This window comes from Colobus angolensis, unplaced genomic scaffold (genome assembly GCF_000951035.1).
Source record: "Colobus angolensis palliatus isolate OR3802 unplaced genomic scaffold, Cang.pa_1.0 Scaffold33, whole genome shotgun sequence".
NCBI lineage: Eukaryota > Metazoa > Chordata > Mammalia > Primates > Cercopithecidae > Colobus > Colobus angolensis.
In genome coordinates, this window is record NW_012116599.1 from 3,998,167 (window position 1) to 4,024,417 (window position 26,251).

At 38.1% G+C, this 26,251-nt stretch overlaps 1 protein-coding gene across 3 annotated transcripts in view; it reads right to left on the reverse strand.

Moving 5' to 3' along the window:
- The window catches only part of CUL3 (cullin 3), a 93,365-nt gene that overhangs the window by 64,121 nt on the left and 2,993 nt on the right, over window positions 1–26,251 (reverse strand). The window contains exons 1-2 of one of the 3 annotated variants that reach the window (XM_011951920.1): window positions 20,615–21,241; window positions 15,903–16,100 (exon numbers count right to left, since the gene is read on the reverse strand). In XM_011951920.1, the coding sequence (XP_011807310.1) occupies window positions 15,903–16,100 (198 nt within the window). In that variant the 5' untranslated portion in view covers window positions 20,615–21,241. Of the gene's footprint in view, window positions 1–15,902; window positions 16,101–20,614; window positions 21,242–26,251 lie in introns of those variants that run through there. The other 2 variants (XM_011951918.1, XM_011951919.1) reach the window with 2 other exon arrangements.

The following is a 26,251-nucleotide window of genomic DNA, read 5'->3' on the forward strand; positions in this document are numbered from 1 at the left end:
GTAACAGGGAGTTTACTGGGGTCAATCGACTGTTCTGTATCAACTGTGACAGTGGTTACATGAATCTACATGTGTGCTGAAATTCACAGAGATGAAAATAAAGGCCAATTTTATTATATACTAATTTTTAAAAATTTGAAGTAATTATTATTTGAAAATTGGGTCCTGTTTTATGATTTTATCATAAACATAAGCTATGATGCCACAAGCTTTATTCATAAAAGCAATTTAAATTCCAAACAATGAAAGAATTGTTAAACAATTTGAGTGTATCAACCTTATGAATCACTCTGCAACAATTCAAATTTGTCTATTTGTTTCTGTGGATATAGCTTTTCTTGCATTTTTAAAAATTAAATCCTTAGCAAAGATTAAAATTACTGTCAAAAGGAAACTTTTTCTTTTTTTAATAAATAGGGTGTCGGCTGGGCGCGGTGGCTCAAGCCTGTAATCCCAGCACTTTGGGAGGCCGAGACGGGCGGATCACGAGGTCAGGAGATCGAGACCATCCTGGCTAACACGGTGAAACCCCGTCTCTACTAAAAATACAAAAAATTAGCCGGGCGAGGTGGCCAGCGCCTGTGGTCCCAGCTACTCGGGAGGCTGAGGCAGGAGAATGGCATGAACCCGGGAGGTGGAGGTTGCAGTGAGCTGAGATCCGGCCACTGCACTCCAGCCTGGGCGACAGAGCAAGACTCCGTCTCAAAAAAAAAAAAAAAAAAGAAATAAGGTGTCACTCTTTCACCCAGACTGGAGTACAGTGACACAATTATAGCTCACTGCAGCCTCAAGCTCCTGGACACAAGTTATGCTCCCACCTCAGCCTCCCAAGTAGCTAGGACTTCAGCAGCACACACCAGCATTTCTGGGGCGCATGCGCGCGTGCATGTGTGCGTGCTTGCGTGCGTGTACGTAGGTAAGGGGTCTGTTTTGCTCAAGCTGGTCTCCAAGTCCCGGCCTCAAAATGATCCTTCCACGTTGGCCTCCCAAAGTGTTGGGATTATACACGAGTCACCGTGTCTGGCCTATTTTCAACTGTATAATAAAACCTGCTTAATGATAAATTAATGTCCAAGCTGCAATATACACATCCTCAAGTCAGTCAAATTACTGGTAAAGAGAAACAAAAGGAGTTGTAAAGGAAGACGTCAGGAGAGAACAGCAGGCATTGGCATGACCAGGAGCTACAGGCTCCCAAACTTTGCCCTTGAGTTTTCCTTCTCAAGGATCTCCGTGGATTGACAAGGAAGCTGATACTGGGCCAGCAGCTCTTGGGCTAGCTGAAGAGCTAAAGGACATAATGTGCAGAGTACTCCCATACCCCACAACGCACATAATTGTTTTTTAATCATTAATTAAAATTTTTCACTCTAAATTTCAATGCCTGGGGCAAAATCCAGCCAGCCAATCCTAATAAACGTCTAGGTAAAACAAAGAAATCATCAGCTAAAACAAATTAAGAACTTTAATTCTAAAGTTCACTGAAACTAAAACAGAGTCACATAATCAATGATGATACAGAATATTGAAAATTGAGGACTTACTTGGTAAACAAGTCTCCAAGTTCAGGACAACATTAGGTCCAAATATAGACAAATTCCCAAAGTACAGAAATTTATACTTGGCATTACTGTCCATCGAAAAAATACTTATCATGTATTAAAAACATAAAATGAGACATAATAACGTGGAGCACATCCTAATTATACCAGGACATTAAAAAGCATCACAGAAGTACAATAACTCAAAGGTATATCATTCTATAAATCTATAGTATTTTAACATTCACCCAGAAGCTAAGATAATCAAAATCATCTAAGGTTGAGTATCATTTATCCAAAATGCTTGGAGGACACTCGTGTTTCAGATTTTTGACTTTTTCAGATTTTCGAATATAATACTTACCAGGTGAGCATCCTTAATCTGAAAATCCAAAATCTGAGATGCTCCAATGAGCATTTCCTTAAAGCATCATCTCAGCACTCAAAAAGTTTCAGATTTTGGCCAGGTGTGGTGGCTCAATGCCTGTAATCCCAGCACTCTGGGAGGCTGAGGTGGGCAGATGACTTGAGCTCAGGAATTTGAGACCAGCCTGGACAACATGGCGAAACCTTGTCTCCACCAAAAATACAAACAATTAGCTGGGCGTGATGGTGCGTGCCTGTAGTTCCAACTACTCAGCAGGCTGAGGTGGGAGCCCACTTAAGCCCAGGAGGTGGAAGCTGCAGTGAGCCAAGATCATGCCACTACACTCCAGCTACGGTGACAGAGTGAGATCCTCCCATCTCAAAAACAAAACAAAACAAAAAAGTTTCAGATTTTGGATTTTTGGATTAGGGATACTCAACCTCTCTGCAGACAACTGCCCAGGAAGTCACTAACTAAGGACTCTTCTGACCAAGTCACCTAACCTATCTAGTCTGTAGCACCTCTTTACCTGTGATGTGACTATGGTTGATTAGATCAATGACATCATGTTCCACTGAAATGCCTTACTTAGTACCAGTGCCGAAAAGACTTCATTTCCCCTGATTAAATATGATTTATAATAGTTTTGTATGATTTTTAAAATTAGGGCTTCTATTTTCAAATAATTGACAGCCACTGGATGCCTGCTATCTTTCTGGCTCTAAATTCCAAAAGATGTTGCCTGTTTCATCTGTTAAAGACAGCGCAATACAAAAACATGCAACATTTACTATGACCTACAAAAACAGCACTTAATGCCATAATTTCTTCAATCACTTTATTAACGATGGGTAAGTTGCTTTTAGTTTACCATTATAAATAATGTTACAAAAACATTCTTACACATATAAAAAAAGTTAAAAAAAAATAGCATTTAAATTTCCACTTAAAACATACTTTTTTCAGTCCTGCATTAATCACATGTGGTCTGGGGGTTTGTCACTTTATAAATTTTGCCAGTTATATAAATTTTATTCTCCCAAGAAATGCCATTAAATAATGCTTGAAGATTTCAAAATTTTTCTACCTTATCACACCACAGCGATATGACACAAACCTATCAATGAAAGTGGCTTACTACAGAAAGTGAATCACAATGGGAGTCAAGTCATAAGATATAGAGAACAGCTGATACAACTGTTTGGAAAAAAAGCTTCATGGCTCTTTCCCTCACCCTGAGAATTCCTGATCTAAAAGGTTAAAAAGAAACATTGCAATGTTTTGCTATTTTTACAGAAGTCATATATAATAAATAGGGGCAGGTCAGGAACAGGGACGCTTGCTTTCTTTTCCTCTAAAGGACAGAAATTTCTGAATAACTGGAAGGAACTCTTTTATCTCGTACTCTATTCCTCTTTGAGGAATTCTTAATGCAGCCAAACTCCAATTATTTGTACAATTAATATAAATTTGGTTAACAGATGTTACTCTCAGAATACATAAGCAATCTTAAGGTTTCTGTATCTCAAACAAGCTTCTACTAAGGCCAAGAAAATTAATTTAAAGTTTTGTAGATATTTTAAACTTTCCAAGAATTAACTAATGATGAGATTCCTGAATGACATAAAATTCACTGTCCTTTTCATACAGTAGACTATGTTATTCTCATTATTTCTAATTAACTTTAAGAATTAAGATGGCAATAGTGATCAGAGAAATCATACCAGTATCCTTAAAAAAAACAGTAAGATAGCCACTGTAGGGAAAACATTTTCTCCACTGCTACCAGAAGATTCTTCATTAAGTAACTTTCTAATATACACAGTAATGTAACTTACAGCATTTCACAAAAAACACACTATTCTCAATTTCAAAATCAAATTCATTCTTAGTGGAAATGTTCCCCATTCTTACTCTTTGCTTCAAGTGTCCAAAATGAAGCTCTTAAAGAAATGAGGTCCTATTATCAGACATCAACCACCCATTCAAAAGTATACAAAATATTTCCCCAGACTGACAATTCATGTATTTATGTTTGCTTCCAGCAGGCAAAGCAGGGTGCTAGGCACTATGAGGAATACAAGACACTTTCAGCCACAATCTCTGAGGGAGAGGGGAGAAGGGGGAGCCTAATATTAGCATTCAAATGACCTCAATACAAAGTAGAATACAATAAATAGCTCTACAAAAAAGTTACAAAGTTTAAAGAAGGAACACAGAACAGGTGTTAGGACAATAAACTTTCACAATTTCATACATAAAGATAATTTGCTACATGTTGAAGCAAATACTATTTTTAAAATCACATGAAATTTGACATTTTTTAAAGGCATTCTTAGTTCAAATATGCTTTTAAAGTGTTCTTAAAATAGTATGACTTAGAAAAATCATGATTTCTCAATCAGTACAAAATACTACTATGAAAAATGATAGCATTTTACTTACTGATTGGAAAGGAATGCAGATAGAAAAATGACAGTACACCACAGAAAAACAGCACTATGACTTATTATTTGTGAAGTATCCTATTCCCAATGGTTAAGATATACATTAAAAGCGATTATTATAGCATTAGTATCATGGTTAAACTTAGTAACAGGCACACTGACAGAATTAATCAGGAAAACATACACAAAGCATGACAACACAGCAACTAGTCTTTTGTTCTCTTGAGTATGATAGAAAAAAGAACCACGGTTTCTCAAGATTACATCATCTGGTTCTACGCCGACTGACAGACTCAATCTCAAAAAAACAGAGGCATATAGCCCGATAATCACCTGTCCTTCTAAATGGTGGTTAGATTTAGTAATTAACTTGAGTAGGGAGAGGTATTACCCAACAGAGAGAGAGAAAAAAAAATAGATCTCAGCTATTTTTGGCTATGAACCATGGTGGTTTCCATTTTGACTGCTGGTAGTATTCTCAAAAGATTCATTTCAACAGACAACTGAGTGCCAACCACATGCAAAGAGCAGGAGACACAAAGATAAATGAACAGGTCCGAGTTCATCTATTCACTTACTTAGTAACAGTAGAAGAATATCACTAAAAAATACAACAGAAACAGGATGGGGGGGTACTTGCCCTCAAAGTACTTACAGTCTACCTAACAACTTAGGCAGCATAGCTGATACTTAACATGGGCAAACTTGTCAAAACAACACTTTTAAGCCTCACTCTCCCCCAACATCATTTCTCTTCCATCCCTTTCAAAGTAGAAGCCATTCAATTTCCAAAGTCCTTCATATCCCACGGTTGCTGTTTTTCTGACTCTCTAATAATCCCTTTTCCATACGCTATCCCCAACAGTCTCTGTCTCTTTTGGGATTACACTATTTATATTTAGGTCACTATCCCCGTATCATACCCATTAACAGTTTTTACACCTGGCTCACAGTCTCTTCTCACTCCTGTCACCACCATCCCAAAAAAACATAATGGGTTGAGTACCTTCCAACAACTTTTAAGTTAAACATCAAGACAAGACAGCATGAGAACTAAAGATGAGCAAGCAGCAACAAGGCACTGAAAATGGCACTCACCCTAAATACCTGACTACATCTTCGCTACTGCAGTCAGCCTTTCTAAGGATTATAAAGCAATGGCTCCCAGCACCAACAGAATAAAACTCAAATCCCCTACAATGGTTTTCCAAATCTAGACCAACCCACTTTACTATCCTCATTTCCTACAAAAACATTCAAAGATGCTTTTGTTCATCTTTACTAAGAACAGCATGTTCACTTTCCATCTACACCGATCTATCTCACTATGCTCATACCTACCTGCCATTTTTCTCATTCAACTTTCTCTCCTTGTTATCGACTGGGACAATATTTTGGCTTTGTTCACATGATGAATCTTGAGTAATGCTTTCAGTATAATCCAAAGTGACCGCCTCTTTCTACCTTGCCCTGAATTCCTCAGGCAAAATAATCCCCCCCTGAAATCTGATGACCTCACTAAAATTATGGGATTCTTGCTGGCAAGAATCATATCTTATTTATTTTTGGGTGGCTGAAACATAGGAGAAACTCAATCTCTGTGGGCCTCTGAAATCAATCTGTCTTTGCTAAGGAAAATCTTATTCCCAAGTGTTTCTATCAATATCCTTAACTCACTGCAGTCATTACATATTGTATGTAAATGCCATTAAAAACATTAATTTTAATGTTTTCCATTAAATTAATATTTGCCTAGAAAGGGAAAAGCACTCCAAAAGCTTTATTATAAAAGTAAGTCTGTTTAAGAAATTGACATACAGAAAAGTTCACAGTTTACCTTAAAGTTACCAACTTCATTTCCACATAAATAACTTACTTACAAATATAAAACTTAAAACTGGTTCTTCTTCCCCCTCTAGAAATAGGGAGAAAAATATATTGAAAAAGTAGTTTGCACAGAGACAGCATTTTCAGCAAATAAAATCCTAGGTACAGAAGATAAATGGTGAGGTATTATTTTTTCTACGAAAAGACATTGCAGTTTACAAAGAAATTCAAAAAAGAAAGTCACTTAAAACTTGAAACTATGTCCCCTTTAAGGTTGCAATTTCCCTACCGGTAAAACAGAAGTGCTTAGAACAACAGATTAAGACTACAAGGCATAGATCCAAGTATGTAAGTCTAAAACATAACTTCCACAAAAGCAGGAATCTTTGCTTGATATAGTACAAATGCTTACACCAGTGCCTTGCTCAACAGGCAGTTTTCTGAATAAATGAAAAGTGAGCAGGATGAAGCTCCTCTTATTCTGGCTTCCTCCCATTCGATGGAAGTAAGATACTATTTGAAGAATAGGACGTACAGATAGAAAAACTTTGAAAACCACTAGAATAAATGTTCTTTCCAATAATAACTAAGAAGACAAGTTAATTTTAAATGTTAACTTTTTTTGTTCAGCTATTTTTCTAAGAAACCAACTTTCAAAGTTCAATAATTTTTATAGGTTCATTTATGAGGTTACCATGTTATCTGATTATTACTATGGAGTATTAAAAATGAAGAAATTAAGCATAAGGTAAATCTAAGAAAAGTGTTAAGCATTACAAAATTGAGATAATAAAGCTCTTCCCATATTAAAACTAAAGTTTCTCCCCTGACTTCAAGAAAATTAAAAATTGAGGCCAGGCACAATGGCTCATGCCTGTAGTCCCAACACTCTGGGAGGCAGATGGATCACTTGAGCCCAGGAGTTCAAGACCAGCCTGGGTAATATGGTGGAAACCCTGTTTCTACAAAAAAAAACACAAAAAAATTTAGCCAGACATGGTGTCACGCGCCGATAGTCCAGCTATGCAGGAGGTTGAGGTGAGAGAATCACTACAGCCTGGGAGGCAGAGAATTAGTGAACTGAGATTGCGCCAATGTACTCCAGCCTGGGAAACACAAAGGCCTTGTCTCCAAAACACAAAAACAACAACAAAAAAGCTGGACACCGTGGCTCACGCCTGTAATCCCAACACATTGTGAGGCCAAGGCGGGTTGATCACTGATGCTAGGAGTTCAAAACCAGCATGGACAACTTGGCAAAACACTGTATTTACTAAAAATACAAAAATTAGCCAAGCACTGTGGCACACGCCTGTAACCCCAGTTACTTAGAAGGCTGAGGCAGGAGATTTGCTTGAACCTACGCGGTGATTGCAGTGAGACAAGATGGCGCCACTGCACTCCAGCCTGGGCGACAGTAAGACCTTGTCTCAGGGGGAAAAAAAGAAAAGAAAAAAAATTGAGTATGTTTTTATTTCAAACACATGGCACAGGAATAAGCAGCCTTAGAGACTATTATCTTCCTAAGTCTTACTAACCTAAGCTTATCAAGACACATAATCATAATTTTTAAAGTTCTTTGGGCTAAAACAACCAACCCCAAACTCATTTTATAGATTAATACTTTAAATTCCAGAAAGGTTTAGTAATTTGCTCAAGATTATTAGTGAGAGAATTAGTCCCAATGCTCAGTTCTATTTTCTACCTAGTACTTTTCCCACTGCAGCTGCATCTAGGTTACTTCTTACTATTAAAGTGCTCAACAGGAGTTAGAAGAAAAGGCAAGTCCTTTGTTACTCTACAACAAGCTTAAAGTCAAGTTTGAATCCCAAATAGGAACCTTATGAAAGGAGAATGAAAGAAGATAGCTCCACCCTTAACGTGCCCACAAGTAGCAAAACTAATTATTACTATTCCTAAATTTAAAAACGTGCTTTAGTATCTGAAATACATACATATACACATATAAGTGCACGCACGCACACACACACACACACACGCAAAAAGGTTGTGAAAAACTGTAACTCTGCTAAATACCTGTCAAATATTATCATCTTATAACGTAAGGTTAGAGCTAAGTCTTAAGTACCACTAACTGGCAACTTTTCAGTCTCCACTGCAATCCTCAATGTATCTGAACAGTAAGTGTTCAAATTAATCAGGGTGCAATCCTGGGCCCTCTTTTCTCTTGTCTCTGTGACTTCATTTACTTCCAGGGCTTTAAATACAGGTTGGGTACCCCTCACCCTAAATGCATGGGGACCCGAAGTGTTTCAGTTTTCAGATTTGAGTGTCTGCATATACATAATGAGAGATCTTGGGGATGGAATCCAAGTGTAAACATGAAATTTATTTGTTTCATATACACCTTACACACATAGCCTGAGGGTAATGTTGTGATATTTTAGTAATTTTGTCTGTGAAATAAAGTTTTGGCTATGCTTTGACTGTGACTCTGTCACATGAGATAAGCTGTGGAATTTTCCACTGTGGCATCATGTTGGCGCTCCAAAGGTTGTGGATTTTGGAGCATTCTGAATTTCTGGACTAGGGATGTTCAACCTGTACCATTTATATGTTCACAATTACCAAATACACATTTTCAGTTCAAACTTCTCAGATAATTTGATTTGCATATCAAATTTTATAGGTATCTTAAAACTAACCTGTTCAAAACAGAGCTCCTTTGTCTGCCCCAAATCTGTATCAGAAAATTAAATCACCTAGCCAGTTAGCCAAGAGCCAAAAACCTAAAACTGATCTTAGATTTGTCACTGATTCTTATTCCCTACAATCAATCTGCTAGCAGGTAACTTTCATTCTATATCCAAAATATCTTATATTTTAAAATTTTCTCAATCATAACTGTCACTACACTAGTGTAAATCATCGCTGTTATTCACCTGAATTACTGGATTACTCCCCTTAGTTCAACTCTTAAGCCCTCTAACTTATTGATCTTGCTTAAAATCCTTAAATGGCTTCCTAATGTACATATAATTAATTACAAAGCCTTCTGCCATGGCTTCAAGGCCTGGCATGATCTGGCTTCTGCTTCTCTCTGCAATCCCACCTTGTCCCATCCCTCTCCATTACCAACTCTTCGCTCCCCACTTATGACAGGATTTTATTCAATAACCTTAGGAAGTAGCAAAGAATAGCCTCCCGCTTTCTTTTCTTTTTTTTTTTTTTAATTCACTCTGTTGCCCAGGCTGCAGTGCAGTAGTTCAGTAACAGCTCACTGCAGCCTCAAACTCCCGAGCAACTGTGACTAAAGGTGTGTGCCATCAAGGCCGGCTAATTTTTCTTTTTCTGAGACAGTATCTTGCTCTGTCGCCCAGGCTGCAGTGCAGTTGTGCGATCGCGGCTCACTGCAAGCTCTGCCTCCTGGGTTGACACCATTCTCCTGCCTCAGCCTCCTGAGTAGCTGGGACTACAGGTGCCCGGCTAATTTTTTGTATTTTTAGGAGAGATGGGGTTTCACCGTGTCAGCCAGGATGGTCTCGATCTCCTGACCTCGTGATCCGCCCACTTCAGCCTCCCAAAGTGCCGCGATTACAAGCGTGAGCCACGATGCCCAGCCATTTTTTTTTTTTTTTTTTGTAGAGACAAGGTCTCACTATGTTGCTTGGGCTGGTCTCAAAACTGCTGGCCTCAGGTGCTCCTCCCACATCAGCCTCCAAAGTGCTAGGATTATAGGTGTTAGCCATTGCACTCAGCCTGCTGCCTTTTTAAAGTTTTATTGGAATACTGCCATGCTCATTCATTTACATTTGGTCTGTTGCTGCTTTTGTGCTACAAAAACAGACTCTGAGGAGCTGTGCCTGAGAATGTATGGCTCAGAAAAACAAAAATACTATCTGGTCCTTTACAGAAAAAAGTATTGTATAGCCATTTACTTTGCCTAGAATACTCTTCAACCCACTTTTCTTGTGAGCTCTCTCTCATTCTTGCAATCCCAGCTTAAACACTACCACTTCCTCAAACAGCCCTTTCTTAACCTATGTATGTAGTTGTCTTTATCATTTTTTCCTCTATCACTGTATCCCGTTTTCTTGATTATATAACTAAGTACTTGTTTACCTGTTTACTATCTGTTTCATAAGTGCAGGAACCAGATGTGTTCGATTTACCAATACATTCCTCACACCTAGCACAGAGCCTGGCAAACAGTTTTGAATGCTGAATTCTGGGATAGGAAAAGTCTTACAGGATACCTTTGACACTTTGACAAAATGATATATATTCTGAACGTCTTTAAATCTGAAAAGCAGAACTTTTTTCCTCCATTACTAAGCTTTTTTACTTTAGAAAAAAAGTTAAAAAACAAATTCCTGTGTAAGTTGAAATGTTTTCATTTTCTAAATCAAGATTTTTTTATGGTGAGGTATAAAGGCCACATTACACCCTAAATTTTGCCTTGTGGTCTTGAGAAATGAACTAAATTCCTTTGGATGTCAGTTTCCTCAAAGGAAACATTCTTCCAGAGACAAGAAAAATAATATCCTACCAGAAGTGCTTTTATTAGAGAAACAATATTTATATTTTCTATGCCTCCTTCAATTTTGTGAACTTATTTTGAAAGCCAACAATCAGCTACTTTCATCCCAAAGAGATGTACTCTCTGAAGCCTCCCGTCATCTGCTGTCTGGGAGTTTGTGTTGTGCTACTTTACCAAAATGCTTGACTATGTTCACTATCTTCACCTTGAAATCAAAGTACCAACAAATTATATAACAAACCAGCCCTCAGTTCATGTAAAAATTGTATTTCCTTGGAATTCTTCAACGTGAAAAGATGGGTCTTGGCTATGTACACCATAGCACTAAAAGCACTCTGCTTTAAAATAAATAAATATATGGTTTGTCAGGCAGTTCAGCTAACCGCCAAAAGCACTGTGAATTAAAAACTGATGAGCAGACCAAACAGTAATGCTTTCAGAGCAACAAAAAAAGATATATTGTGAGATTAAAGATAGGTATTAACACAGAACCCTGAAACAATATCTCACCTTCTAGTCAAAACATGCAATGCAGAGATAGGCAATACTGATTTTCATGCAAACTACGCTTTTGCATACTGTACCAGTAACATCCCTAAGTCCCATTTAGTAGAACAAACTGAGACTTACTACCTTAGGAGACAAACATGTCAGATGGTCCTACCTATCAGTTAATAGTTCTCTTTCGGTAGTGTCCCATTCAATACAGTAGTACTGCGTTTATATGATTATTAAAACTGTCTCATAAAATAGGAGTAAACATGAAAACAAAAGCACAGAAACTAGCAGAGGCTTCAAAATCTAATTCACTTTAAATAATCAATGAACAGACATGCTGAAATTGGTACATTTCCTAGTCAAAAACTGACTAGTCAAATGAGTGTAAAAGAAAAGAAAAAATAAAAGAACATTTTCAGATGCTGGCAATGATCATTAATGACTATGTATAAGGAAAGTAAATTTAAGAATTTAGCATATATTAAACATATACATATTTTAAAATTTATTTAGTACAATCAACTTGAATGTCATTTTGGGTAATATATTATAAAAACTGCCTATGTTCTGAAATGATAATTGTTATGGGACTGAGTATTTGTGTTCTCCAAATTCATATTAAGAAGCCCTAATCCCAAATGTGATAGTATTTAGCGGTGGGGCCTTTTGGAGGCAATTAAATCTTGAGAATGGTACCCTCATTAAGAGGATGGTACCATTATAAGATACATGAGAGACACGACCTCTCCTCCTCCCTGCCTTGTGAAGACACAGCAAGGAGGTGGTTGTCTACAGACCAGGAAGGGGATTCTCACCAGAAAAATGAACCTGCAAGCACCTTAATCTCGACAAGTGAGAACCTGCCAGAATGGTGAGAAATATTGGTTTAAGGCACCCAGTTTATGGTATTTGTTACAGTAGCTTAAGATGATGAAGACAACAGTTAATCTTAATATGGGACCACTTTAAGCAACTTATAATACACTAAAACTCAGAGTTCTCATGGAGTGACTGCTAACATAACTTCAATATCTACTGGACCGTATCTTCAACATCCAACTGACCATATTTGAGCCCAAAACTTGGTCACCTTAACACTGATCTCACACTCTGGCCTTCTCTGTTCTCACTTTCTGGATGAGCCACTTCTCAACCCTAACACACAACTACTGATGTTTTCGTCTGCATCTATGCCCAAGCTTTAAAAAAAACTGACACTGCACACAGGCCAACTCCTACTAAGCTATCTTTTTCTTCACTTGTCAATTCCTTAGTACATCCCTTACAAAGGCTACTCCAAGTCTCTTCGTCTCATTTTCAGAAAATGGATGGTTTACTAGATTCAAAGTAATTTTAGAAATAAAGAATCTCAGGGATATTATTTCCAACTCCATTATTGTACATATAAGTAAATTTAAAGGATTCCTAAAATTTAAAGGACTAGAGCTTTACAGACAGTAAGTCAGTTAACTTGAAGCCCCTTTCACTGAATTTCAGCATACTCCAACTTGATCATTCTACCTTAGGAGCAGATCTACAGAGAATTCAAGGGCTCAGACTAAAGCCACATTGCCTGAATTTAGTTCCAGCTAGGTCGCTTAATAGTTACATGGATCTGGACAAATGACCAATTACCTATGCCTCAGTTTCTTCATTTGTTTTCAGACATAATAGTAGTATCTGCAACATTGGGCTGTGACTGTTAGCTAAGTTAAAACATGTAAAAGCACTAGAACTGGGCCTAGCACACAGTAAATGCTAAATAAAAGTTAACTGTGTTCATTATCATTCCCTATAGAACCTCCGGCAAATGAGAACATGTCCCTCTTCTAAGTTTACTTCTTTTCCATTGTTCTTAATCCCATACTCTCTATATCCAATAACTGGACTGTTCCAATCTTCTCTCCTTCAGCAGCTTTAAACAAAACTCTTCTACTTGTCCTTCTTTGGATGTCAAATTTCTTAAATTGTTTTTTTCCATTTCCCACACCTACTTACTATAGTTTGCTCCTAAGATTCATCCTTTGGCTCTGGGCTCTTTGTTTTCTGAACTCCAACACTTGTTCCTCAGTATATGTTACCAAATGCCAAATCTCCACATCTAATTTTGAGTTCCTGCCCAAGCTCTAAATCTATGTGTCTCCAAACATATGATATCTATACTTGGGCATCTTACTATGATCTCACACTCAATTTTCCTCACATGCAAAATGATTTATAAGGTATCTTCCAAGTGAGAATATATTATATTTTCAGTGTAATCTAAACAAAACTTATCATATTCTCTATCCATTTCAAGTCAGTTTCCCACTATTGCTTCATAGTATTTGCTATTGGTGGCATTATAATTCTCTTGGTGGCACTGTAATTCTCCGAGTAAGCAAGCTTTGTCTAGACTTAGTTTAGAATTTCTGACATCATCCATTCATTTCTAGCCTATCACTTTACCCAGATCTTTCCAGGTCTTCTCCTGATTTTATAAACCTCCTCTCAATTTTACATTTAAAGCATCCTCATAATATTCTGCCACATAATCACCCACTTGAAATCACATCTTCAAATATTCTGTCACATTATCACCCACTTAAAAACCTCCAATAACTGTCTACAGTTTAGTCCACATTCTTTAGCCTGGCACCCAAATTTTTCTACAATCTGTTCCCAAACCATCTTTGTAACACTACAATCTACTAATCCCCATAATTATTATATGCTTCAGTCAAACTCTACTTACCACCTAAGTTTAACCAACCAGTTCATCTCTATATAATTTCACAACATCTGCCATCCTGGAATGCCTTCCACCACACTGTTCATATATATCCCAAATATTTTTCAAGGCTCAACTCAATTTCATCCTTCCCCATAAAATCTTACAGCCCAGGGCAACCTCTCCTTTGTTTGAATTCTTAAGCCCTTTATTGCCTATGCAACTCACGTGCCACTTAATTATATAATGCCTCATACGGTTATCTAAATGTGTGTATCATCCATCTCTCACATCACAATAAAAACCCCAGGAAAGGACAGTATCGTATCTCTTTGCATCCACTATATTATCACTGAAAGCTGTGCTTATTAATAGGCACTTAATAAAAAACTGCTAATTGTGTGAAGAACAATCACCTTGCTTCATAAGATACTAACTGCATGGCTCATGTAATTCCCTTTAAGAGAAAGAAATTACAGAAGAAAGAGTAGAAATAGAAAACTACTGTTTTGGAACCACCATAGTAATAATGATTCATGCAAGAATCATCAATGGACGCCAAAACCATCACATGAAAGTTTCTAGGGAACAGGATATTCATACAGTGTCAAAATATATCTGAACAGATTACTTATGAATTACAAAGGGAAAAAAGGTACCTTCACAGTGGAGAAATCTGGCGGACACCAATGATCAAAGTTAACATCACCAATAATGGGATAAACTGACATCAAGTGCCTCCTGATGTGATGCACTGAGGACACAACATCACTTACGTATTATTCCTGCCAAAAATGCATAACCTGAAACTAGTCATGAGGAAACAATCAGACACACCAAAAACTGAGGGATAATCTACAAAACAACTGACCTATACTCTTCAAATATGTCAATGTGCTGAAAGACAAAGAAAGGCTGAGGAATTGAACATGAGATCCTGGACTGGATCCTGGATCAGAAAACAAATTGCTATAAAGGAAATCACTGCTATACAGGACAATTGGTGAAATCTGAATAAGGAATGTATTAGGCAACAGTATTATATTGTCAAACTGCCTGATTTTGATCATTGTTCTTTGGTTAAGTAAGATAATTTCCTTATTCTTAAAAGAAATGTTGCAAAGTCTTTTAGGGTAGATGAAATCTAAAACTTATTCTCTAATGGTTCAGCAATAATAATGATAACAGTAATCATAACACATATCAATAGAAAAACTGGCAAAAAAATGTAGCAAAATGTAAACAACTGGTGAATCTAGGTGAGGGTACACAAGAGTTCACATCGTGCTATTCATAAAACTTTTTTTCAAAATAAAATTAAAAAAATAAATACCCCAATACCACATAAAGACTATGAGAAGTTTTTATCAGTCTGTGTGGTATTTTACATTTTACTTGACAATCTTAAAGCAAGGCATTGTAACGGAAGTTATTTTCTAAATGAAATTACATTTTACATGCAATGGAAGAGTTTGCTCTATAAAAACATTTGTTCTAAAAAAAATACATCATTCTGAAATCAGAGAACCATTTGTAATAATGTGAACAGCCCACCAATAATTTATCTTTTAAAAAAATTCACATGTACCACAGAACTCAGTTAAAATAAAGTCAATTTTAGTGAACTGTCTTAGAAATACTTTTAAACAACGTAGTTTTATTGTGTTCAAATATATAGAAAAACGAGAAAGTAAAAATGGGCTGATTAAATCATTTTAAGGAAAAATTCCTTGTAATTAACATATTAATAAACATTTGTGTACTGAGTTTGCTTCATTATGATTTATACAACGCATTTATTATAGCTCACAAACTTCATTTCTCAATTATCAAAATTTTCCATTTAGCTGATTTATAAATTTTTCATGAGTGCTTATAATAGTCACGAATTAGTAATTTCTATAGGCTTCTGGTGCCTTTAAAAAGAATACTTCCAGTCAAAGTGCAATATGGTATAAAGGATTTTCTACATTCAATATAGTATTAGCAATAGTCCTTTAAAGTTTGATACCTTATTTATGAGATGTTCGGTAACAACTTCTCTTAGTCCAGTGTAGAGCTTTTCTCCATGTTTATGCAAAACCATTGTATATGCATTTCTATAGAGCTCCTCAAAACTAAGACCACTGTTATTCTTACGCTGGATTTCTTGAATTGCATTTTTCAGAAGGTCCCAAATGCTGTTTACATATTTTTCATCCATGGTCATCTGTAATATCCAAGAGAGAGAAGAGACAAAAAAAAAAAAAAAAAAAAAACCAATGGTTGAAAGTCTTTCTATATTTGTCCATATATAGTAAATATTTTATTATATAGATATGATTATAAATGTATGACACACAAGAACATTAACAACCTGTTTTAACAGGGGGGAAAAAAGGGATACATTTAAAAATAGTTTCTAGATCTGTTGAAGCAATTTCAAATCTTTTAAGACCTCCCTCCAATCTTACCTGGAGCAGAACTCTTCACTTTAAATAAAATCATAATGATTTATACACCTGTAAGTCACTTATCCCTTCTCTCTCTCCCACCAAAATACTTGCCAAGTTAAATCCCAACAGCCCACATACTACTGACATATATCCGTATAGCTGAAAGAAAATGAAGAATAATATACGCCCATATTTTTGGTCCATGTGAGTTTAAATTCATAACCACTAACGTTATAAAGTGCAGCCTTCATGCAACCTCACAATTCCACTAGTCAGTCTACTGACTCTACTCTTCTAGATGATTTTATACCATATCCTCCATCCTCACTCTATGATTATGACTGCTTCCTATTCCACTGAGAAAGTAAAAACAACCTGATAAGACACTATACAAAGTCCAATCATATTCACACACCAACCAATCTGATTTTATGCCAATAAAACCTGCTAGGTTCTTGAGCTCAAAGTGCCAAGTTATTGTACTCGAAGTACAGCGTAAGGACCAGACACATAAGCAACACGTAGGAGCTTGTAAGAATTGCAGAATTTCAGGCCTTACTCCAGACCTACAGAAACAGACTCCACATTTTAACAAGAACTCAAGGCAATATTACACAGAATGAAATTTGACAAGTAAATCTCTAGTTCTATGCCAAACCACCTATTGAAAAGGTCTCCCTTTAGTAATCACTCATCTCAGCACCATCAAAATTTTTCCTCTGGTAGACAATCTCCATTCACACTGAAAACTGTCAGTTTTACCACGTGGACCGGCTCATGCCTGTAATTCTAGTATTCCAGGAGACTGAGGTGGAAGGATCACTTGAGCCTAGGAGTTTGAGACCAGCCTAGGCAATATAGTGAGACCCTGTCTCTACAAAAAAAATTTTTAAGTATTAGCTGAGCGTGGTGGTGCATGCCTATAGTCCTAGCTACCTAGGAGGCTGAGGTAGGAGAATCACTTGAGCCCGGAGGCAGAGGTTGCAGGGATCCAAGATCACACCACTGCACTCCAGCCTGGGTGACAAAGCAAGATCGCGTCTCAAAAAAAAAAGAAAAAGATAAAAAAATGGTCAGTTTCCTATGTCAAAAACAAATCTGCACAAACCCATATATTCCTTCAGCACCATCTAATCTCTCTTTTCATTTATGGCAAAACCACAGGCAATGAGCAGGGGAGATTCTACATACACTGTCTCCAAGTTCCATCTTTCCATTTTATCTTGAATCTACTCCAATAGGGCTTTCATCTCTACCATTTCACTGAAACGGCTCTTGAGAAGGCCACCAGTGACTTCTATATTGCTAAAATCTAATGGTCAAAGTCTCAGTTCTTCTCTTACTTGACCTATCCAGCAGCATTTGAAAGAGCTGATCACTTCTAATACTTGAAACAAATTTGGCAAGGCCAGATGCCTCACACCAGTAACCTCAGCACTTTGGGAAGTTGAAGCGGGAGAACTTGAAACCAGGGGTTCAAGATCAGGTTGGGCAATATGGCAAAACCCCGTCTCTACTAAAAGTACAAAAATTAGTCAGGCATGGTGGCGTGCACCTGTAGTGCCAGCTCCTTAGTGGGGCTGAGGCAGGAGGACTGCTTGAGCCCGGGAGGTTGAGGCTGCAGTGAGTGAAGATTGCGCCACTACACACCAGCCTGGATGACAGAGCAAGGCCCTGTATCAAAAAAGATGAAAAAAAAAAGAAACAAATTCCTCACTTACCTTCCAAGCACTACAATCTCTTGTGTTTCTTCTATTTCTGTCTCCTATTTGTTCATCTGTTTTACTGGCTCTTAATTATCACCTAAACCTCCAATCCTAAAGCTCAAGTTCTCGATTCCTTATCTAGCCACACTCAGTTTCTTTTTTTTTTTTTTTTCTTTTTAGCCACACTCAGTTTCTAGGTGGAGTTGATGTCATCTATTCTCATGGTTTTAAATCAATCTCAAAATTGATACATTCTGTTTAGCCCCCTCTGTCACATGCCAGAGTCATATATCCAGCTACCTACTCAATGTTTCCATCTGAATGCCTAGTAGGCATCTCAAACTTACCAAGTCTGAAACAGAACTCCTAATCTTTTCTCTCAGTTGGTTTCCCCTGAAGTGTTTTCCAACTGAACAAACGTCTACTCCATCCTTCCAGCTGCTCCGGCCAAAAAGCTTGTGATCATCAACTACTCTCTGATCCCACTACTAATCCAACAGAAAATTCTGTTGTCTCTAACCTCAAAATGTATCCCCAGAATTCAACTCTTTCTCACCACTTCCACTGCTACTATCCTGGTCAAACCACCATCACCTCCAACTGGTCTCCATCTCCACTCTTGGCCTACTATCATCAGGCAAACCAGGGTGACCTTCTATAAGCATAAATCAAATCACATCATTCATTTGCTCAAAAAATCCTCAAATGATTTCTCATTTCCTTTGGAGTTAAAGTCAAAGTCCTTACAATGTTCTATAAGCTTTATTCAATCTGATAATCTCTCAACTTCATCCATTTTTCCCCTTTGCTCACTCTGCTCCATGCACTCCCTGGCACATATCAAACAAGCTCATTTCAGTGTCTTTGTATTTGCTCTGCTTTCTGTCTGAAATGTTCTTCCCTCGATTCCTGCATGGCTCAAACCTCTACTCAACTGTCATCTTACAGTGAAGTTTTAAATGCCCACCTTCTTTACAGTAACAGCCTCACCTCACTACTGATCCCCAACTCCAACCCATATTCTTCATTATTTTCCTAGTCTCCCTCTCTACAACCAAATGTCAGCTTCATGAAGGCAGGGATCTTTTTTTCACTGCCAAATTCCTCAGCCTCTAAAACAGTATCTGGCACATAACAAGTGTTCATACTTGGTGACTGATTTTCTGCTAATATCTGACTAACGACCCCTCTGTAAATGCCACATAAAATCTCCAAGTTCTCCATTTACAACCTAAGCAACATTGATCAGCTTCACACATACTTCTGATCTGAACTGGATAAAAATTACTGAGTTAGTGGAATACTCTCCAAGTCATGTCTGATGTGTATGAATGTGAAAAGAGGAAGGAGTAGACAAAATAGTTATTTTAGTCACCCTGGCAGTAAAATACCAGCTCAACTCTCAATCTAGAGGATCCTTAAGCAAATGACTCAAACTGAGTCTTGTTATTCTAATCTTTTCTGGAGAGCTTAAGAAGGAACTTTAACAGAACAATTTCTTTTCTTTCACCGAAATCCTATGCAAGACCTAAGTCTGTCACAGACTTATGTCAAATGACTGTAAAAGAATTTACCCCTACACCTATACTGCTACCTATTTTTAATCAGATATCCTGACAGACAGGATGTCATCCATATTAACATGCACAGATGTGGCTATTCACAAACACAAGATTCAAAGCCATGTAATAATGATGGCCTCAAATACCATAGCTACGTATGTGCAATGTGGTTTTAGTTTGTTGACTGCATATGCTGAGGTTCTAATAAAGCAAACTAAGACACTACCCCTTGACATTGAGTAACAAATAGATAAAACAAAATACTCAGAACAATTTCAAAAAAGAACAAAGTTAATGTCAACTATAAGCCTCAAAGATACCTACACTGCTAATAGCTGAGCAAAACATCAAATGATCTTTTCAGGCTCTATAACCTAAAATCCCCTGAAAGCCAGAAAAAGTATGAAAAGGTCTCTACCCAGAGTAAATTACTAAATTTTTCCAATAGAAGCTGAAGAATTTTAAAACTATAAACCAAGAGGCCTCAAACATTGTACAAGTACTCTCACATTATTATAACATGACTATTTTCACATATATACGTCAAGAGTTGTTTTACTACACAAGGTTGTATGCAGTTTTTTTTTTTTTTAATTCATGCCTTATTGATAGATAAGAGATGGGGCTACAGGAAAAAATGTTCTTCTGGTGATAGCTAGCTAAGGTTAAAAATTTTTCTAACAAACGAGAAGAAGAGCCAGGCACAGTGGCTCCCGCCTGTAATCCCAGCACTTTGGGAGGCCAAGGTGGACAGATTACTTGAGGTTGGGAGTTCGATACCAGCATAGCCAACATGGTGAAATTCCATCCCTACTAAAAATACAAACAGCCGGATGTGGTGGTGCATGCCTGTAATCCCAGTTACAGGCAGGAAAATTGGTTAAACCCGGGAGGTGGAGGCTGAAGTAAGCTGAGATCGTGCCAGCCCACTCTAGCCTGGGCAACAGAGCAAGGCTTTGTCTCAAAAACAGAAAAAAAAAAAAACAACAAAAATAGACCCAGAGAGATTAAATGACTTACCTAAAATCACAGAGCTGGGATTAGAGCTTATATATCCCCAAACCTAGTCCGTATCAGTGGACTAATGTCACATTCCATTGTGCTGATATGGTAAAGTAACATCACAGTATGAGTTACTGATTATCTTGGTAAACAGTATATTGGTAGAGAACATAGGTTTTGCTGTCAGGCTTAGGTTTGTGCCACAGCTTTGTTACTCACAAGCCAAGTGACCTTGAGAAAATTAAGTCCTGGGTTCAATAACAGTATCTATCTCAAAGGGCTGTCATGAAGATTAAATGAGAATGTCAGTAGATTTAATGCAGCCAGGGCACAGTATAATCTCTCATACATCAATTAAGGAAAGTGCCCAATGATAGAATCTCTTGAACTTTCATCAACAGTCATCAAATAAATGTCAGAAAGAAATACAGCTTTTTCAAGCTTAGCAAATATACAGATATGCACTAAAACAAAGGCACCTTAAAAGTACCACTATGATAAATGCACTTCAGTATAATGTAGCTTTCTTTTAGAAAACATTATTCCCCTACATCTCTTATATACTACTTTTCCAGAGCCATTTAAATCACTTTCATCCTCAGAACTCTGTCCTTGGCTCTTTTCACTCTCTACTGGGTCCCTATGTATTTTCATTCGTTGTCATGGTTACATCTATTAGCCGTACATGTAGGGTTCTAAAACTTAAGAGACTCCAGATTGACTGCAAGGGATTCCAGAGGTTCCTAAAACAACAAAACTTTCCAAGTATACTGTGAGTTCACTTTTCTGGAGAGTAGGTCCCTAATTTTTATCAGATTTCCAAAGTTTGTCCGTTTCTTAAAGAAGATAAACTATAATAGTCCTCTTATCTACAGTTTCACCTTCCTTGGTTTAAGTTACTTGCAATCAACCACTGCCTGAAAATATTAAATGAAAAATTCCAGAAATATCAATTCATAAACTTTAAATTGCATGCCGTTTTATGTAGTATCATGAAATCTCATGCCATCCCACTCAGGATGTGAATCCTGAATTATATCTTTGTCCAGCATTTCTACACTATGTTACACACCTGTTAAAAACTTGGTAACTTAACAGCCATCTGGTTTATCAGATCAAAATCACAATGCTTACGTACAGGCAATGTTTATCTTACTTAATACTGTCCCCAAACCACAAGAGTAGTGATGCTGACAATTCAGAAATGCCAAAGAGAAGCAATAAAGTGCTTCCTCCAAGTGAAAAGGTGAAAGTTCTCTACTTAATAAGGAAAAAAAAAAAGGTAAGCTGAGATTGCTAAGATCTATGTTAAGAACAAATCTTCTGGCCAGGATGGTGGCTCACGCCTGTAATCCCAGCACTATGGGAGGCCCAGGCGGACAGTTCACTTGAGGCCACAAGTTTAAGACCAGCCTGGCCAACACGATGAAACTCCCATCTCTACTAAAAATGCAAAAATCAGATGGGTTTGGTGGCACACACCTGTAATCCCAGCTACCTGGGACGCTAGGGCACAAGAATCACTTGAACACAGGAGGTGGAGGTTGAACTGAGCTGACATTGTGGCACTGTACTCCAGCCTGGGCAACAGAGGAAGACTCTGTCTCAGGGGAAAAAAAAAAAAAGAACACATCTTCTAACCATGAAACTGTGGAGAAGGAAAAATAATGTGCACTAGTTTCGCTGTCGCAACTCAAAACTACAAAAGTATGGCCACAATCATTCACCTTACTTCATCTCATCACACAGGCAGTGTATCATCTCATACCATCACAAGGGTTAAGTACAGTACAAGATATTTTGAGAGACGGCATTCATGTTGTTTTTTACAATATAGTTATAATTGTTCTACTTTATTATTGTTGTTGCTAATCTCTTATTATTTCTAAATTGTAAATTAAATGTCATAGGGAAAAACAGTACATACAGGGCTCAGGGCTATAGGGCTTCAGGTATCCACTGGGGATCTTGCAATAAACAGATTCCCTGTGGATGGGGGGGACTTCTGTACTGGTATTTACATTAATGACTCCCAAATCTATACTGCCTGCCCAGATCTTCCCCCTAACGTCTAAAACTCTCGTTTCAACCACCAACCAAATGCTCATCTCCAACCAAATGCTCCAGACACAGATCAAACTCAACACATCAAAAATCCCTGGTGAACTCACCATTCAAACCTGCCCTGTAATCTCTAATTCAGTTGTGGCAATACAAACTACCTAATTATACAAGCTAGAAGCAGAAGTCTTCTATTTTTTCTTATCTCTCATCTCCTTCTTATTCAATCATCAAGTACTACTGACATTAAGCCCAAGATATTTCTCAAATATGTTCCCATTTTTTCATCCCGAATACAGCTGACCACTGAACCATGTGGGGGTTAGGAAAAACTGAACTCCTGTGCAGTCAAAATACTGTGTGTAACTTTTAAGTCCCCCAATTACTAATAGTCTACTGTCGACCCAAAGCTTTACCAATAATATAAACAGTCTATTAACACCTGTTTTGTATGTTACATATATTACACACTGTATTCTAAGAATAAAGAAAAAAAATATTAATAACATTGTAACAGAGAGAAAATTAAGAACATTTTAAGAAAAAGAAAATGTATTTGGTATTCAGTAAGTGGAAGTGGATTGCCATAAAGGTCCCCATCCTTCTGGTCTTCACATTCAGTAAGCTGAGGTGTAGGAGGAAGAGAAGTAGTTGGTCCTGCTGTCTTAAGGGTGGCAGAGGCACAAGAGATAGAGGAGTAGAGGTAGAAGGGGAGGCAGGAGAGGCAGCCATGCTCTGTAACTTTACAAAAACACATTGTAATTTGTCTAACTTTTCTGCTTTTTCATTCTTCTAAAAATGTTTCTGTCTGGTCCCAATCCTTGTGCCACTTTTTAAATTTCAGTGCCCACCATCATAGAAGGGTTCATGTCATAAAAGTCAAAGCATTCTTGAGTATCAGAAACCTCCTGTCAGATTCTCTAATGTCAATTTGGTTTTTGGCACTGCTTCTTCTACATTTTCCTCATTATCTGTCACTGTTTCAGAAGCACTCATCTCCATCAAGACATCTTCTGTTGATTCTTCTGGTGTGATGTCCATTAGCTCTTGAATTTTTTCAAGATCCATATCCTGAAACCCTCCACTCCCCACTTTACCACAGCCACACTGTCTTTCAGGATTCTGACTGGCTCTGTCATAAATCTTGCGAAGTCATGTACATCCGGACACAGTTTTCTCTAGCAAGAATGTATCATTTCGGGCTAGATGGCTTTCATGGCTTTTCAACAATGATGGCATCTTCAATGGTGTAACCCTTCCAGACTTTCATCACGTTCCCTCTACTGAGGTTCTCTTCCATAGCAATGACAATCTTTTCCATAGATTACTACTACTGTGTTTAATGAGCCTTAAAGGTATGTATTAACCCCCCAGCTTCCCCATCTATAGGCTGAATTTAAAACACTTTATTTAAGGTCAAGGATACAATACCTTCAGTGATGAAGAACTCATGAGGTTCTGCGTGGCTAGGTGCATTGTCCAATAGAAAAAATACTTAAAAGGCAGTCCCTTACTGACAAGGTACTTCCTGACGTCAGGGACAAAGCACTGATGGAACCAATCCAGAAAAAGAAGTCCAGGCCTTCTTGTACAACCAGAATACTGGCAGCTAGTATTTATCTTTTCTCTTCACAGCTCAGAGGTTAGTAGATTTATAGATAAAGTCAGCCCTGATCATAAACCCGACTGCACTTGCACAAAATAGTAGAGTTAGCTTATCCTTTCCTGCCTTGTACACCCTAGTATGTGCTTCTCTTCCTTACTAGTCAATGTCCTTTGTGGTACTTTTTTCCAGAATAGGGCCCTCTTGTCTACATCAAAAACCTGTTTAGGCAGATAACTTTTCTCTTCAATGATTTTCTTGATGGTGTCTGGGAACTTGTCTGCTGCCTCTTCATCGGCAGAAGCTGCTTCTCCTGTTACCTTGATATTTTTTAAGCCAAACTTCTTTCTAAAATTATCAAACCATCCTTTGCTGGCATTACATCCTCCAGCTTTAGATCCTTCACCTTCCTTTGACTTTGTCATGTAATGACTTCATTTTTCTCAATTCATATTAGAATCACTAGGTATACTTTCCTTACAGCAATCCTGCACCCACATACAAGCTGCATATTCAATATGAGATAAAACAGTATTTTGCAGGCCAGGCGCGGTGGTTCACGCCTGTAATCCCAGCACTTTGGGAGGCCGAGGCGGGCAGATCACGAAGTCAGGAGCTTGAGACCATCCTGGCTAACACAGTGAAACCCTGTCTCTACTAGAAATACAAAAAAATTAGCTGGGCGTGGTGGCGGGCACCTGTAGTCCCAGCTACTCCGGAGACTGAGGCAGGAGAATGGAGTGAATCCGGAAGGCGGAGCTTGCAGTGAGCTGAGATCACGCCACTGCACTTCAGCCCAAGCGACAGAGTCTCGCTCTGTCTCAAAAAAAAAAAAAAAAGTATTTTGCAAAAAGCACAAGGTTTTTGCACCAGCTGGCATAGGTGTAGTGACGGCTTCACAAACTTCCTTTTAACAATGGTCCTGGCTTCATTTACCTAGAAATGGCAGGTAACCACAACTGCAGAACTTAATCTAGTGCACATCAAGCAATCCAACAATTTCTTGTAATGTCATGACTTTTCTCTGCTTTGTAGGAGCACTTCCAGGTTCACTAGGGGCACGTCGAATGGGTTCCATCGGGTTATTCCAGGTTTACAGTATTCCACTAAACATAATGAAAAATATGTGAAAACCGCAAAAGAAAACTTTTTACTGCACTACAAAGAGAAACTGCTCAACAAACATGATTAGTCACAAGATGTTTTTCTGTTTTAGACAGGGTCTTCCTCTTATCACCAAGGCTGGAGTGCAGTAGTGCAATCATAGCTCACTGCAGCCTCAAACTCCCAGGTTCAAGGGATCCTTCCGCCTCAGCCTCCTGAGCAGCTGGGACTACCAGTGTGTGCCACCATGCGTGGCTAATTTTTAAAATTTTTTTGGTAGAGCTGGGGGTCTTGTTTTATTGCCCAGGGTGGTCTTAAAACTCCTAAGCTTGGGCTGGGCATAGTGACTCACGCCTGTAATCCCAGCACTTTGGGAGGACGAGGTGGGCAGATCACGAGGTCAGGAGATCGAGACCATCCTGGCCAACACAGTGAAACCCTGTCTCTACTAAAAATACAAAAAAATTAGCCGGGTGTGAGGACAGGCGCCTGCAGTCCCAGCTACTTGGGAGGCAGAGGCAGAAGAACGGCGTGAACCCAGGAGCGGGAGGTTGCAGTGAGCCGAGATCGCACCACTGCACTCCAGCCTGGGCGACAGAGCGAGACTTTGTCTCAAAAATAAATAAATAAATAAATAGAACTCCTAGGCTCAAGCAATCCTTCTGCCTCCGCCTCCCTAGGTGCTCCAATTACAGGTGTGAGCCACTGCACCTAGCCACAAGGCATTTTAAGTGCATACTTGCAACATTTGAGCTTACCCTGTTAGCAGTAAGAGGTGGCTATAAAATGTATTACAGCAGTACAATATGTACTACAGTTAATTTTATGCAGTTACAGTTTAATACTGCATCTTTACACTTGTTTACATTTCTCTTGACTGCAAATGG